Source organism: Hippichthys cyanospilos, chromosome 1 (genome assembly GCF_059441005.1).
Source record: "Hippichthys cyanospilos isolate Australia breed blue-spotted pipefish chromosome 1, RoL_Hcya_1.0, whole genome shotgun sequence".
NCBI lineage: Eukaryota > Metazoa > Chordata > Actinopteri > Syngnathiformes > Syngnathidae > Hippichthys > Hippichthys cyanospilos.
This window is the reverse complement of record NC_142369.1, coordinates 25,443,794-25,459,625: the sequence shown is the minus strand read 5'-3', so window position 1 is coordinate 25,459,625 and position 15,832 is coordinate 25,443,794. Positions and strand designations below refer to the sequence as shown.

Here is a 15,832-nt window from a genome sequence, read left to right as displayed (position 1 = left end):
ATCATATTTCGTCACTCGTGTTGGCGCGAGTTTGGACTCAGTATATAGGAGCTTGTCTGCCACTGCTTCATTTCCACATGACCTCCGCTGCTTTTTAATTATAAATGTTAGCGCAATTACCGAAGCGGGGACATGATTGGGCAAAAAACGATTAATTCATTTTTCATGCCGGTGGCTAAAAAAACGCCTGTCACTGATTTACAAGATGCAGAGCGGGATGCTAAAGATTCGGTGAGCGTTATTTTGCGAGTTATTTTTTGGAGCACGCTTTGCTAGTCCTTCCTTGAAACTTTCGACCTCTGCGTCGTTTTTTCTTTTCATGTACAGTATATTGCGCCGGCGGCGGGTGTAAATGATCCGCTGTTTCCTGAAAGCAGCAGCGACAACTAGCTGCACTCAAAAGCACCACTACGTTCCGTATTGTTCATATAAGCGAACCCACATGTTTGCGCTCAGCTGTAACCGGTTTTGTAAGATAACTTCCTTCCGTGTTTCCTTCTCTCCTGATTTGTGCTATGTACAATTGATTGCAACCATGCAGAGGAAGCGCAAGTCGTCGGCGGTTGAGCCGGAGACCTCCAGCCCCCGGTCGGCTTCTCTTTCTCAGGAGCAGCTGGACACGATCGCCCGTAAAAGGAAGGCGGCGCTGGAGAAGCGCTCTTCCGGTCAGACCCCATCCGGATTTGGGGAGAGCTGGCGAAAGGCCTTGGCTGAAGAATTTGGGAAACCTTATTTCAACCAGGTGAGAGCGTCCAATTTTAGTCACTCTCGTCTAGTGAGAGCAGTGGTTCTTAAACTGGGGTATGTGGACCACCATCAGAAAGTTGGGGGCGCACAAAATCTTGTGCTAAGGAACAGGCGGTTGGAAGATGAACAGGAGACGGTTTTGTTTTAACGCGGACATCACTGCATGCAATTAACGCACAGCAATGTAGTGCTTAAGAACTCGGCAGGCAGACCTCAATTTGAGTTCTGAGCAATATGCAAAGTGGAGGTGTGCCAAAAAAAAAAATCACAAAAGAATCAAGATTTTCATTAATGGTGATTCAGAATCGATGTCAAATACCCCATAATCGATTTTATAAATGAACCCCCAAACTAATCTGTGTCTTCTCATTTTATGTTTAACTGCACTAAACTCACACTTATAAGGAAAAAACTACGTACATTTTTAGCAATAATTATTTTAGTTTCAAGTCAAATACTTAAAACAATGTTGACTGTTTCTAATTCCTTTTTTTTTTTTTTTTTTTTTTAATGGATGATTGTGTCTTTTTGTGCATGTACACTCTGGATCCAGGAAGACAAAACAAACTTGTTGGCACATTTTTGAAACTATTAAAAAAAAGCAGCTAGTATGTGTATTATGAACGAGAGTTTAGAAAAAAATGCATCACTCTTGCAGTTTAATGATTTAATGATTCACCCCTTTCATGCCCCAAGTTGATGCAGTTTGTCAATGAGGAGAGGAAACGTCACACTGTGTACCCACCTGCTGACCATGTCTTCACCTGGACGCAGATGTGTGAAGTTCAAGATGTGAGTCCTATTGCTGCACCTGTCCAATCCCTTTTCAACATGCCCACAATCATGATCATCATAATGCTAACCCCCTTTCCTATTTGTTTAAGAAGTGAAATGCTGCAATCATTAAACCAACAAAACACTGTCATGTTCTCTAAACACGAATTGTTAAGGCTAGTCAATTTTAAGCAAGTTTTGCAGTTTGTCAAAAAAAAATATCCGTTTAAAACAGCACCACTTCAATATTGCAATCTTGAATGAAATTTATGCTAGAAACAAAAGCGATGTGTGTGTTACTGGTAGTATTTGGTCATTCTGTATAGTAGCTTATGGAAAAAACAAGCTTTACAGCAAAGTTCATGTGGTGAATAAAGCAGAAGTAGATGTTATTTTTGCCATTCCTTGAAATTCTGATTTCAACACTCAAATGGGCACCCTCAGCTTATTCAATGATTTCACAACCATTAATGACCCAAGACACTTATTTTACATTAGAAAAATCTCATGGCATACCACTAAACACAAATGCCACAAAGTAAGAACACAATGCAGTAATGATATTTACTGTCCTTATAAATTGACTTAAGTCAGGACAAAATCGAATGTGTTATACCGGTACTCACTGGAAGCAACAACTTATTTTGATGCATCAATAGAAAGAGATTATTGTACTTTATGCTGTCTAATCAAAGTGTTTACTTTGTCCATCATTATTAATCGCTGTTACAGATAGATTACCAGAGATATAAAATGTGAATTGGAAACGCAGACACTCCTAATCAATTATCACTGCACATGTGTATCTTCTGACCCTAAATGGGAATCACAGATTTAGAGAAATGTACACAATAAAAAAGAAGAAAAGTAACATTGATGGTGGTCAATCTAATATGATTCAAGTCCGCAAAATGATCACAATAAAACAAAAGGAAAAGAAAAGTAAGTGTGATGATGGACAATCCTGTTAAGTTTGTTTAGTTCAGATCCCATCTCTTTGCAGACTTTTTTTTTTTTTCCCCCCCCTACCCCCAGGTTAAAGTGGTGATCCTCGGTCAGGACCCGTATCACGGTCCAAACCAAGCCCACGGATTGTGTTTCAGTGTCAAAAAACCAGTGCCTCCCCCTCCCAGGTCATCTAAATTTGCTAAATTTATTGGACCGCATCCTTATCCTTTTTGTTGTTGTGTGTAATTTTTTTCTCCTTTAAATTCCATTTCAGTTTAGAGAATATGTACAAGGAGTTGGTGAATGACATTGAAGGCTTCCTGCACCCGAGGCATGGAGATTTAAGTGGCTGGGCAAAACAAGGTTGGTGTTGGAGCCAAAAAGCTTTTTGTATATTCTAATTTGTTTATATTAAGAAAGTTAAACAAATTGTCTGAAGACATGCCAATCTATGGTGGGTGGAACCATGGTTGCCATGGTTACATAAATACGTGCCAGTTGGTGATTGCACTCAGGTGCGACAGGGCAAGGGGCAAACAGTTTTCGACCGTGCGAACGTGCGAACGTGAGTGGTCTTTAAGTTTGGTTTGTAACCCGAATTATTGTTTTATCAAGATATTGAACGAAAAGGAATGTGGACGAAATAAACGGATTGGCATATCCAACGCAACACAAAGAGACTATTGAAATTATTTGATTGACGCACGCGTCAAAACAAAACTTACCCAGTTGCCCTGCTGTCCAGCCTATAGGCAAAGGCTGTACAATGTCGAAAACTGTAGTCTTAGTTTGAGACGGACTACCAGTTTAAAGTATATTGGAAACAGAGAGGAAACGCAACGTGACGGCTGCTCGGTTTGGACGGCATCCGATCGTTGCATGAAAGGACAAATTAGTGCTGTTTCGCTGAGTTGTTGCGAAACTTGAACGGACCACAAGACTACGCCAGGGGAGACACGGCGTGCGGGCCATTGGCTTGGCTCAGCGGAGGCACCGCGAACGTCAGGACCAGCAAGGCAGTCAGCCAGAACATCCACGGTGAGCGGACGGCCGCGCTGCCCAGCCACCTCGCATCGCATCGCATCACACGACCAGGACAACGGCCCGGTGCTTGAACTTTGCATTGGGGCACTTTTCCAAACTTGGACAGGTACACTGTGCACATAAAGGTATGTAGCGCGCTACCAGCTGGTTAACAATATATGGCCATTTAAAATACTGTGTGCACACATAGGGGACTTTGAGGATAAAAAAGGTGTCAATACGAGCGCTCTGGTAAAATCCAATGCATTGGTGGTTTTATGGTTTCATCTCCGTTACGTTTTACAAGGTCTTGATTGTAATGTGATGAATTTCTGTGGGGTTTGACTGAAATAACAAGGTACTGTTTTACATTTCACACTGCTGGTTGGGTTTTGTATTGCAAAAATGGATTCAGGTAAAGGTGTTGCTCATGTTATGTGCTCAAATGGTGATGCAATGCAAATAATGGATGAACCTTCAGAGGGTGAAAAACGGTCTAATGTGACCACCACAGGTCAAAGTGCTCGCAGTGAAATTTCACAGGTTAAATCTCAAGTTGGGTCACAGGTTGGCTCCAAACGCAAGGTGAAACTAACACCAAGGGCCTTAATGGAGAAAATTGATTCATTGCAAAAGGAGAGAAATTCTAAATTAAAAAGGGCATCCAACATGCAGAAAACAATTGGAGAATTAATGGAAAATGGAGGATGCAAACAGGAGGTTCAAAGTGCACTTGTGAAATATCTGGACCTATGCAAAGATGCCAGAGAGGCACAGTGTGCTCTTCTACCACTAATACCTCAAGAAGAACAATACAAACATGACATTTGGTTCAAGGCTAAAATGATCAATAATGATCAATTTATTGAGGAGGTTAATGATTGGACAAAAAGGACCCAAGCTGTGCAAAGTGGCGATGATGATGTGGAAAATGAAATCAATCCCAACGACAGCATCTCTAATGTTGAAAGCACAAAATCCACTAAAGGTCACACCTGGAGTGAAGCGAGTAGGTCCAGCACCTCTTCGTTGCGAGCTCGCAAGCAGGTAGAGGCAGACAGAGCTGCCCTTGTAATTCGTGCAGCAGCATTAAAGGAGAAGCATGCGCTTGAGGAGATGGAGGAAATGCTGCGAAAGAAAAAGGAAACATTGGAGCTGGAGGCAGAACTGGCTGCTGCCAATGCCAAAATATCAGTGCTACAATCTCCCACTCACCAAACCCTCTCACAAGCACCATCTGATGGAATGGACTCCTACTTTAGGAAAGGTGCAAGACCAAAAGAACCTTCGGTGGCACAACACACCCTAGCCAGAAAACATGAACCAGTCACACAACCTATCCAACCACAGCCACCCCGACAACAATCTGCACAATCCTATGTACAACAACAACCGCCTCCTATACAACAGCAGCAAGGACTCATTTCACAACCACCACAGCAGCAAACGTATATTCAAACAAAACAACCACCCCGACGTGTACAACCACCACCCTTTTCACAATCACACATGCCTATGAATGCAGCATGGGACATTGGCCATACTACCCACAGGAACCCTCCTGTGGAACAAAATGCTTCTCAATTCAATGACACTTCAACGGTGTGCAACTTGCTCCAAAAACAAAATGAAATCACAGCCATGCTAATGGAACAGCAAACCTCTCATTTACTGCCACCCAGGGAGATACCATGTTTTGATGGGGATCCTCTACAATATAGAACCTTTGTTAGAGCCTTTGTACATTGCGTTGAGAGAAACGCAAGCAACAAAGGGGATTGTCTGTACTATCTGGAGAGGTACACCAAGGGTCAGCCGAACGAGCTTGTACGGAGCTGTCAACACATGGCACCAGACAGAGGGTATGACATGGCAAAATATCTTCTTGACCAAAACTTTGGAGATGAATATAAAATTACAGCAGCATATATGGAGAAGGTTCACAACTGGCCGCTGCTGAAATCTGAGGATCCAAAATCCCTTCGAGCATATTCACTCTTCCTTCGTCAGTGTTGTAATGCCATGGAAACGGTACAGTATATGAGAGAACTTGACATGCCAGCCAACATGAAAGTCATCATTTCAAAGCTTCCATATAAGCTAAGAGAGATTTGGAGAGTCTCTGCATGCGGCATAATGGAAAGACACTACCGCAGACCCCAGTTCACAGACATCGTCACCTTTATAGAGCGCCAGGTAAAGATAATATCAGATCCAGTCTTTGGTGACATTCAGAATAACACACCGGGCACAGGAAAGCCAATGAACAAATTGAAGTCCCAAGGCAAACCCAGGTTTAAAGGAGACAGCTTTGCAACTACTATCGAAACCCCTCCGCCTAAAGAAGAGCAAGCAAGATTTCCACCTAGTCCCAAGCCAAGTAATACTGCTCACAACACCGCCTCTTGTATATGCTGTTCTAAAGACCACACTCTGGATCAGTGTCCAACAATGGAGAAGAAGTCACACAGAGACAAACTTGCTTTTATAAAACAAAATGGAGTCTGTTTTGGCTGCCTTCGCAAAGGCCATTTAAGCAAATATTGTGCTGACCGTTTGATTTGCAAGGTGTGCAATAAAAAGCATCCCAGTATTCTTCATATTTACTTTGACCAAAAGCAGAGGTCAAGCAACGCAAGTCAGCCAAATAAGCCTTCAGTGAGCAACGCGCAGATCTCCTTGCAAACTTGTGGACAAACAGGGGCCGGTGACAGTAATGGCGTTTTGTCAATCCTACCTGTGCAGGTGAAGTCCAGCAAGGGACATAAAGTAATTAAAACCTATGCATTCCTCGATCCCGGCAGCACAGATACCTTTTGTTCAGAAGCCCTCATGAGGAAGTTGAATTTGAATGGAAGAAAGGCCAAAATCAGCCTTCTAACCATGGGCCCAAAGGCATCTGTATCCAGTTACATGTTGACCGATTTAAAAATCTCAAGCCTCACTGGAGAAGAGTTCTTTGACCTGCCCAAGGTCTACACTCAAAAGAAAATGCCTGTTACAACCAGTAACATCATTAAAGAAGAGGAGCTGGCTAAGTGGCCATATTTAAATGGGGTGGTTCTTCCACGCATTCAAGCTGATGTTGAGCTATTGATTGGTACCAATGCCTCTAAACTACTTGAACCGTGGGAAGTTGTGAACAGTCGTGGTAATGGGCCATATGCCATTAAGACCCTATTGGGGTGGGTTGTTAATGGTCCCCTTTCCGGCTACAGTGAGCAGGCTGAGTGCGTTACTGTCAACAGGACCTCCATAACACATTTGGAGGAATTGCTGCACAATCAGTACAACCATGATTTTAATGAAACGACATCGGAGGACAAAGAGGAAATGTCACAGGATGATAAGAAGTTCATGAAAATCATGACTGATTCTTGTAAACTTCAAGATGGACATTACACCCTGGAACTCCCTTTCAGAAAAAAGGAAGTCTGTCTGCCAAACAATCGGTGTGTTGCTAGGCAACGCATATTTGGATTGAAGAGGAGGTTTGGGAGAGATAAGAAATTCCACAGAGATGCTGATGAAACTAAAGAATGGATTGAGAAAAAAACCCAGGCTCTCAACACCGACAACTACGGTCATGATTTGGCAAGTGTTCAGGCTTTGCAGCGCAAGCATGAGGGCTTTGAAAGAGACCTGGCACCCCTAGGTGACAATGTGAACTCTCTTGGGGAAACCGCACAACGTCTCATACAGTCCCACCCAGAAGCAGTGGATGACATTCAAGAGAAATGTACTGAGCTCAACTCTGCCTGGAGCAGCCTTGTTAGACGTGCTGATCAGCGCAAAGACAAGCTGGGAAATTCACATGACCTGCAGCGCTTTCTATCTGATTTCAGAGACCTCGTGTCCTGGGTTAATGGTATCCGAGGACTGGTGTCCTCTGAGGAGCTAGCCAAAGATGTGACTGGAGCGGAAGCACTTCTAGAAAGACATCAGGAACATCGCACAGAAATAGATGCTCGTCTTGGTACATTCCAGGCTTTTGAGCAATTCGGGCACCAGCTTTTGGTGCAAGGACATTATGCGACTCCCGAGATCAAGCAAAGATTGGAAACTTTAGAAATGGAGCGGGCTGACCTGGAAAAGGCCTGGGTACAGCGCCGCATGATGCTGGACCAATGCTTGGGGTTCCAGCTCTTTAGCAGAGACTGTGAACAAGCTGAGAATTGGATGGCAGCTCGTGAAGCCTTTCTTGCAAGTGACGACAAGGGAGACTCCCTTGATAGTGTTGAGGCACTAATCAAAAAACATGAAGACTTTGATAAAGCCATTAATGTGCAGGAAGAGAAAATTGCTGCTCTCCAATCCTTTGCCAATCAACTCATAGGAGCGGACCATTATGCCAAATCTGAGATCTGCAGTCGACGCAATGAAGTTCTTGACAGGTGGCGTCGGCTGAAGACCCAGATGATTGAAAAGCGCTCAAAACTTGGTGAATCCCAGACCCTGCAGCAATGCAGCCGAGATGTGGATGAAATAGAAGCTTGGATCAGTGAGAAACTGCAGACTGCTTCTGATGAGTCCTACAAGGACCCTACCAACATTCAGCTATCCAAGCTTCTGAGTAAACATCAGAAGCACCAAGCATTTGAGGCGGAGCTCCATGCCAATGCTGATCGAATCCGTGGCGTCATAGATACTGGTAACACACTCATCCAGAGAGGTGCCTGTGCTGGCAGTGAAGATGCAGTTAAGGTACGCCTTGGTGCGCTGGGTGAACAGTGGCAATTTCTCGTCAACAAATCTGCTGAAAAGAGCCAAAAACTCAAAGAAGCCAATAAGCAACAGAACTTTAACACTGGCATCAAAGACTTTGATTTTTGGCTCTCTGAGGTGGAAGCACTTCTTGCTTCAGAGGACTATGGGAAAGATCTGGCCTCAGTCAACAACCTGTTGAAAAAACATCAGTTGCTGGAGGCTGATATTTCAGCCCATGAAGATCGTCTGGAAGATTTAAATGGACAGGCTGACAGTCTGATGGCAAGCAACGCCTTTGATACCTCTCAAGTGAAGGACAAGCGTGGTGCTGTTAATGGTCGTTTCAACAAAATAAAGAGCATGGCAGCCAGCCGCCACGCGAAGCTGAATGAGTCTCACCGTCTACATCAGTTCTTCAGGGACTTAGATGATGAAGAGTCTTGGATCAAAGAGAAGAAGTTGCTTGTAAGTTCAGAAGACTATGGGCGTGATTTGACTGGAGTGCAGAATCTGAGGAAGAAACGCAAGAGGCTTGAGGCTGAATTGGGAGCCCATGAGCCGGCAATTAAGTCTGTGCTTGATACTGGAAAGAAGCTGTCTGATGACAACACCATTGGCCAGCAGGGGGACATTGTATTGATCGCGGATGCAACAGCCCCACGTGGATCCTGGCTGCTGGGAAGGGTCTTAGAGATCTATGCTGACAAGAAGGGACTAGTGCGTTCTGCACGAGTTAAAACAAAAACCAGCACACTGGACAGACCAATAACTAAGCTTTGCTTGATTCAAGAAGCAGACACTTAAGCTTCTAAGAGGTTTGTTTTGTTTTCGTTTACATGACTTGTTGGCTCCATTTATGTTAATATTGGTTTGAATTGTTCACGGTCTCCTGCCGTTCTCAATTAGGGGCCGGTGTGTTGGAGCCAAAAAGCTTTTTGTATATTCTAATTTGTTTATATTAAGAAAGTTAAACAAATTGTCTGAAGACATGCCAATCTATGGTGGGTGGAACCATGGTTGCCATGGTTACATAAATACGTGCCAGTTGGTGATTGCACTCAGGTGCGACAGGGCAAGACACAAACAGTTTTCGACCGTGCGAACGTGCGAACGTGCGAACGTGAGTGGTCTTTAAGTTTGGTTTGTAACCCGAATTATTGTTTTATCAAGATATTGAACGAAAAGGAATGTGGACGAAATAAACGGATTGGCATATCCAACGCAACACAAAGAGACTATTGAAATTATTTGATTGACGCACGCGTCAAAACAAAACTTACCCAGTTGCCCTGCTGTCCAGCCTATAGGCAAAGGCTGTACAGTTGGTTTTGACCAAACAAGTTGGCTGAAGTGTGTTGACCGCTAAACACAACAGTCTTCACCTGCTTCCTTACAGGTGTGCTGTTGCTCAATGCCGTGTTGACTGTGCGAGCGCACCAGGCCAACTCGCACAAAGACAAGGGCTGGGAGATGTTCACTGACGCTGTGGTTCAGTGGCTCAGCAAGAACCTGGAAGGCCTCGTCTTCATTCTTTGGGGGGCTTACGCTCAGAAGAAGGGAGCCACAATTGACAGGGTGAGTGAGTGCACGTTGTTTCATTCAATCCTTCAGTACTAGGAGAAAAGAAAAAAAAAACAACCTTTCCTTGGATTCGTAGAAACGTCACCACATCCTGCAGACGGTCCATCCTTCTCCCCTGTCGGCCCATCGGGGATTCTTTGGCTGCAAACATTTCTCAAAGGCCAATGAGCTGCTAAAGAAATCTGGAAAGTCCCCTGTTGACTGGAAGGCACTTTAAACTGTTGCACTTGTTAGCTTTTTTCAATCCCATGTTAACTACACAGACTCCTTAATAAGCTTGTCTACATTTGTTTACACACTAGAAACACTGTTCTGCTTTGTGGGAAGTTACATCATCACCTTTTCTTATGTTTGTCATTTTTGTTCTGCAAAACGTTTGTACATTGTTTTTTACATATACAGCTATACATTAAAATTTTACTACCCCTATCTGATAATCTCTGGCTCAGCTGTGACACTGAAAAGTGGTCCGTTTATGTGTACTCTGAAGAAAGAAAAAAAAAACTTTGGCAGGTTGATCATTTGTACATATCTAGTGACTCATAAGCTCAAGTGACTTGTCATTGTCATGAAACGAGTGAGGTGCAGATGAAAGTCAAATCAAGGTTAAAGTTTTGGATGATTTTTGCTTTCATTTTGTCCTAAATCACCGGTAATCAATTAGTGTTTGCTGGTCAGCAATTAGTGATGAGCAAAAAAAGTTTCGTAACTCAAAGATTTTCAGTCAGTTGTGCAGTTGGTTCCAAGCGTCATGGTGCTTGATTTCGCCCTATGGCGCCACCAAGTGGCGTAGAAGCCCAAGATGTCATCAGTGTTAAGAATTTTTTGACTTGGGAAAATGTGTTACTTGTTACTTGACTTGTGTTACTTCAGTATATAAAGAAAACGCGACAAGTAATATAAGGACTCTTCGTCAGTTTTATTTAGGAAAAATAGTTTTTTTCCCCACGTTTTGTATTACCTTACTTTGTTAGAATCATTCGAATCGAAATGTTTCCGAACGTTTTTTTTTCAGGTCGTTCAAAATCGGTAGATGTGCTTGAATATTTGTCTTTTTTGCAATTTCTACGCTCAAAACAAAAACAAAAAAACTACAACACACGACGGGGTAGTGCTTCCGGTAGTGGTTGATGTATAATTACGTCACGACTATCGACCGGAAGCATTTGGAAGAAGTTCCACCCTAGCGAATTTCAGACCATGTTTATTGTTTAAATAATTTAATATTCACGTGGCAGAAGACGTGACAATGCCCGTGCAAAGTGTGCCGCTTCGAGATGCATCGATCCAGTATCGCTTACTCCATCAGTATTTGTTTCTTCTGAAGAAATATCCCATTCTGACTAAATCTGTAACAAGGTGCGTAGGACGTCGTGGACTTTGACATGTTTGCTTTGCAGGTTCTCTGCAGCCGGTTATCAGTATCCTCACTTGACAGACCCATGGGTATCTATATTTGATTGGCTCATCAATTTCAAGCTATTGCTTGTAGCCATCGCAGGGTATCGCGGCAGTTTCTCTTCGGCATTCTGCATGAGAAGATTCTCCCATAAATTTAATTCTCACCTCGAAATGTTGACATCACCTTAAGAATTTCCCTGCGCGTTCTTAGGTGTTGCTTTTCCTTGATATTTTCAGCGGCATCCTTTCAGCCTTGGGAAATCTACTTTCTCAGATTTTGGAAGCAAGAAAAAAGCACCAACGCGATGCTCCAGTCAAAGAGATTGACGCAGCTGGAGCTGCACGGTTTGCCATTTATGGGTGAGTCTTATTTACTTCTCAACTTACAAATGCCACTTTTTATGTGATATAAGACATGAGACCAATATAAGCAGTTACCTTGCACAACAAGGACAAAATGTCTGCAGTAAACTTGCACAACAAATAAAAAGCGATTGAAAGATCTTTCTTGTAAGGGAAAGCAACTATAGAAGACTGAAATATTGTGATGTCAAAGGTGTGCATACCCTCTAACTGGGCGTGTCACTGCAAATATTCTTAGCGTTTGGGTTAGATTTTTTTTAATGGACAAGTGGTGCAGAAAACGGATAAACGCACTGTTACTGGAACAATTTCAAATGTCAATTATCCACTAGAAGTAGTCACTCTTTGCTATGTTGTTCCAGTTTGTTTGTTACTGGACCAGTCAGTCATTACTTTTACCAACTGATGGAGATGTGGATGCCAACTACAGATCAATATTGTGTCGTCAAACGTCTGCTGTTGGATCGCCTCGTTTTTGCTCCCGGCTTCCTGATGATTTTCTACTTGGTGATGAACATCCTGGAGGTGGGCCCTGATGGTGACGTTAGCCCCTTCTGTAAACAAATGAGGAATAGTATTTTTACACTTAAGTTTCAATAAATAGAAGACAAAAGGTTTATTATTCCAGTTGCCCTTATGTTTTATATATAGATCGTGTAATCAGGTACATTTCAAAATGTGTCCACCGAGGCCCATCGGAGGACTTTAAGGAAAATGTCGGATATAACAAATTTGTATAATAACGGCTTACCTACCCTCAATTTAATTCATTCCGAAGGTATGACTAGTCTTTCGAATCTGTTCTCAGGCAAAAGGGTCAGGTGACTTTATAAAGAAGATTAGAGGAAGTTACTGGACTGCTTTAAAAATGAATTGGAAAGTTTGGACACCTTTCCAGTTCATAAACATCAACTTTGTGCCTGTTGAGGTACTGTATGCCTTTTACTGCCTCCAGTCACACACGTTAACAGATATGTGCTCTAATCTTTGGTTTGTTTTCACTTTCAGTTCCGAGTGCTCTTTGCCAACATGATTGCCTTATTTTGGTACGCTTACCTCGCAACGGTGAGAAAGTGACACGTCCCAGGGTTTCAAAAGAGGAAATCAATCTGGAGGAAGCCGGTACAATTGTGTGTGCCAGAAAACTGAGATTCTACTGCCAGCTGTTCAGCACTTAACTCATGTTGACAATAATTAACAACTTTGCAATGACTAACACTGTGATATAATTCTGAATACTTGACTGATTTCCATCAGCGTAAGTGCAGTTTCTATTTTGTGTAATCATCATTGACACGATAGGTTTACTGCTGAATACACTCTAAATCATATATACTATCCTTCAGGGACATACAGCTTCCAGGCTACATTTCAATAATGGAATTCATGATATGCATCAAGTTGCGAATGTTACTGTTCAGTTTGTTGTTGGAGAACTGCAAGTTATGCAAAAAGTGCTGAATCACTGAACATGGATACGTGCTTCCAAACGTTTAAAGGTCAAATCGAATTCACTCTTTATAAAAAAAAAAAAATCAAGTGCTCTTTTTCATTTGCCTCAGGTGATTTGTCGTCAAATACGTGACAAAGGTCTGCTATAAATGTGAAAGAATGGATCATATTGCAATTGTCCAAAATAAAGGTAAGAGAATAGTAGACTCATTTGAAGAGCTAAATAACCCTTTATATCGATGTTAAATAAGGGGAAGCAGTTAACTAAAACGTAGGTGGCAATTCATCAGCCTCCTGTCAGTCGAAAGGTCATGTCGATGGTGCTCAAAGGTCGGACGTAATAGTCCCTCAGTATCCTGCTCAACATTTCAAGGCCTTGATGAGTGAACCTCATTGGAACCCCCTTAACGCTCTCCACGTTTAATTTGAAGTGGCTCACCTCGCTCTCGTCTATCTGGTTGGTGTCGTTTCCTCCTCTCATTTCTCAAGAACAACTGGATCATTTTAGACTCCTTGGCCGACCGACACACCCTCGATCTGGACTGCAGGAACTGACAGCCAGGGAGTAGATTTTGTCCATTTTGGTCTGTCATCGTCACCGTCTGCCACTGTTGGTAACGGTCTGTTGCCCCACCCAATTGAATTTTCCAAATTTCTGAGAAATTTCTTAACGGCTGTATACCTGGGAGAATGTTAACTAAGTCTAAATGGGCAGCAAGAATACATACAGTTGTCCAGTTTCTGCTTAACGTTTTGCGGCCTTGATGAATGACACAGCTTCGACCCACGAGCCATCCGGATTCTCAACAAATCTCTCACGCACTAATCTACTTCTTACTACATACATAATATTTTGCACTACATGCACTATATTTTAGCACCATTGTTTCTGTTGTTTTATTGCTTTTCATTCATTGCTCGAACATGGAATGTAGTGCGCTACTCAGGGAGTGAACGGAATAACAATTTCATTGTTTGGTATAATAATACTATACATGTGAAAATAAAACTGGAATCTTGAAACATTTGAGTCATGGTGCCCACTGAATATTTATTGAAGATAAAAAATATCTAATAGAGCAAAAAGGAGTTTTCCCCCATTGTATTGACAATTACCAGAAAAGATACTGGATACGTAATATGATACATCGCCAAATAATGCACCTCCTATTTACATTTCTTAAGCATTGACGAAGTACTTATATATTTTTGCATCAAATTTAAAATTGTTACGGTAGATGCACGACAAGCACTTTGTCATGTTAGCTGTGACAAACTTGTTATACAGTACATCAAAGTAAGGAGAAAATCAAAAGATACTGAATTTTCTTCCTGTGTGAAAAGCAAGTTCCAAGATGTCAGAATTCAGAGTGTTTCAACATGGTAGTCCGCTCCTCCCGCTTTGGCAAGGGAATATTTCCTGTGGTAAAACAAATGCCAGTTCATTTTTGGGGTGTACAATATCCTAATAATATTGGAAGACCACCTATTCCAACAGCCTTTATCGTTACAAAAAAAAATGGTTGCAAATGTCTTTTACCTGGTGGTGCCACATAATATTCCTCCACTGTCTTTTTAGAGAGTTGCAGAAGTTCTTCAACATGGTTGTCTTCAGTCACTGTATCATCCCTCAAGTATAAAACCCTGGATGTGCAAGGAAGCCATATAAACATGCTTCATATGTTGAAAAAAATGGGCTGCTGGCTCACTAATAAACAATTCATCCGCGCGAGTCACAAACCTGTCCTCCAGAACCGAATCCATCGGCTCGACTCCAGAGGTGTCAACAACATGAAGCTGATCTGCAAATCTGATGGCCTTCTCCAAACAGGTCAGTCCTTCTTTGGTGCGGAAGTCCACCAAGGCCAGACGTTCGAGTTTGTCCACCAGGTCCGCTGCTACACGCGTCGGCTGGAATACAAAAAGCGTATGCACTTTTGTATGGTTGTGGAAGAAGCCTACAGAGCTCCTCTGGTACCGGGGTTCCGATTTACGGACGAGATTGGACTTAATCGTTCATTGAGGAGCCCTGTATTATTATTAATGGTCTTTTACTTTTTGTTTTGTTATATTACGGCATTAAAATGTAACGAGGCCATACCGGTGGCAGCTGGTCCTCTGGTGTCGGCTCCCAAGTTGCAGCTGCGGGCACCTTCAAACACAAGCGGGAAAGCAAACGCGCACGTCGTTACCGAAAACCTGTTCCACTCTGGGGCTTCATGTGGATTCCGTCAGTTTACCTTCGAGTTGCGTGTTTGGGAACTGAACTCAAGCGTCCCATTAGCAACGCGACAGCAGGGACAACGTCCCCTTCCACGGTAGAAATGTGACAGCGAGTAGCCACTTTGTGATGAAGACTGAGCGGAAGTGACTTTCTGTGACAGCCCGAGACAAGTTCGCCCGAAAGCAACGCAAATCCGAGACGTGTTAAGCATTGTTTGCTAAGCAAACTGGAACATACATGTTTTTTAAATGTGCCACATTTAGCAGTGCAAGGGCCCCGTAGAACGGCTCACGACGTTCCTTCTCCAAGCTGGGCTAACGAAACGGAGAATCTTGACTTTAATGGCAGACTTACACTATAAACACCTTTTTTTTTAAATGCTAGGGAACTGCACAGCGCATGCGCGGTGTTATACAAAGACAATAACGAAGCAAGATAGTTAGCTTCCCCTTCGAGCTAAACACGGCAACACACTACTATGTCACAACCATAATATCCATTTGCCTTTTACCAACCACGCTGTATTTGTGTATCTACGGCACAAGTCTCAGGCGTTAGTGCCCCAACTTAAAATAATCGTCTAAGTTTGTTTTTTAAAATATTATTTATCAG

General features: G+C 42.7%; 3 protein-coding genes across 4 annotated transcripts; 2 read left to right on the top strand and 1 right to left on the bottom strand.

The window, feature by feature from the left end:
• Positions 1-31: 31 nt before the first annotated feature.
• unga (uracil DNA glycosylase a) lies at positions 32-10,209 on the top strand. Of its 2 annotated transcripts, XM_088415375.1 has the most exons (8): positions 64-231; positions 328-412; positions 542-742; positions 1,444-1,539; positions 2,557-2,654; positions 2,744-2,832; positions 9,596-9,774; positions 9,857-10,209. In XM_088415375.1, exons 2-8 carry the CDS (start codon positions 353-355, stop codon positions 9,995-9,997), a joined length of 864 nt encoding a protein of 287 aa, XP_088271501.1. In that variant the 5' UTR covers positions 64-231; positions 328-352; the 3' UTR covers positions 9,998-10,209. The 2 variants fall into 2 exon arrangements, with proteins under 2 accessions (XP_088271493.1, XP_088271501.1); XM_088415367.1 differs by lacking the exon at positions 328-412 and having other exon boundaries at positions 32-231.
• Positions 10,210-10,932: 723 nt separating this feature from the next.
• pxmp2 (peroxisomal membrane protein 2) lies at positions 10,933-13,202 on the top strand. Its single transcript, XM_088415387.1, has 5 exons — positions 10,933-11,139; positions 11,419-11,541; positions 11,907-12,069; positions 12,353-12,472; positions 12,553-13,202. Exons 1-5 carry the CDS (start codon positions 11,030-11,032, stop codon positions 12,619-12,621), a joined length of 585 nt encoding a protein of 194 aa, XP_088271513.1. The 5' UTR covers positions 10,933-11,029; the 3' UTR covers positions 12,622-13,202.
• Positions 13,203-14,027: 825 nt separating this feature from the next.
• gatc (glutamyl-tRNA amidotransferase subunit C) lies at positions 14,028-15,609 on the bottom strand. The gene is made up of 5 exons (XM_088415356.1): positions 15,237-15,609; positions 15,098-15,148; positions 14,738-14,907; positions 14,537-14,640; positions 14,028-14,416 (listed from the first exon to the last, which is right to left on the bottom strand). The coding sequence occupies exons 1-5, from the start codon at positions 15,429-15,431 to the stop codon at positions 14,355-14,357; spliced, it is 582 nt and encodes a 193-aa protein (XP_088271482.1). The 5' UTR covers positions 15,432-15,609; the 3' UTR covers positions 14,028-14,354.
• Positions 15,610-15,832: the final 223 nt, after the last annotated feature.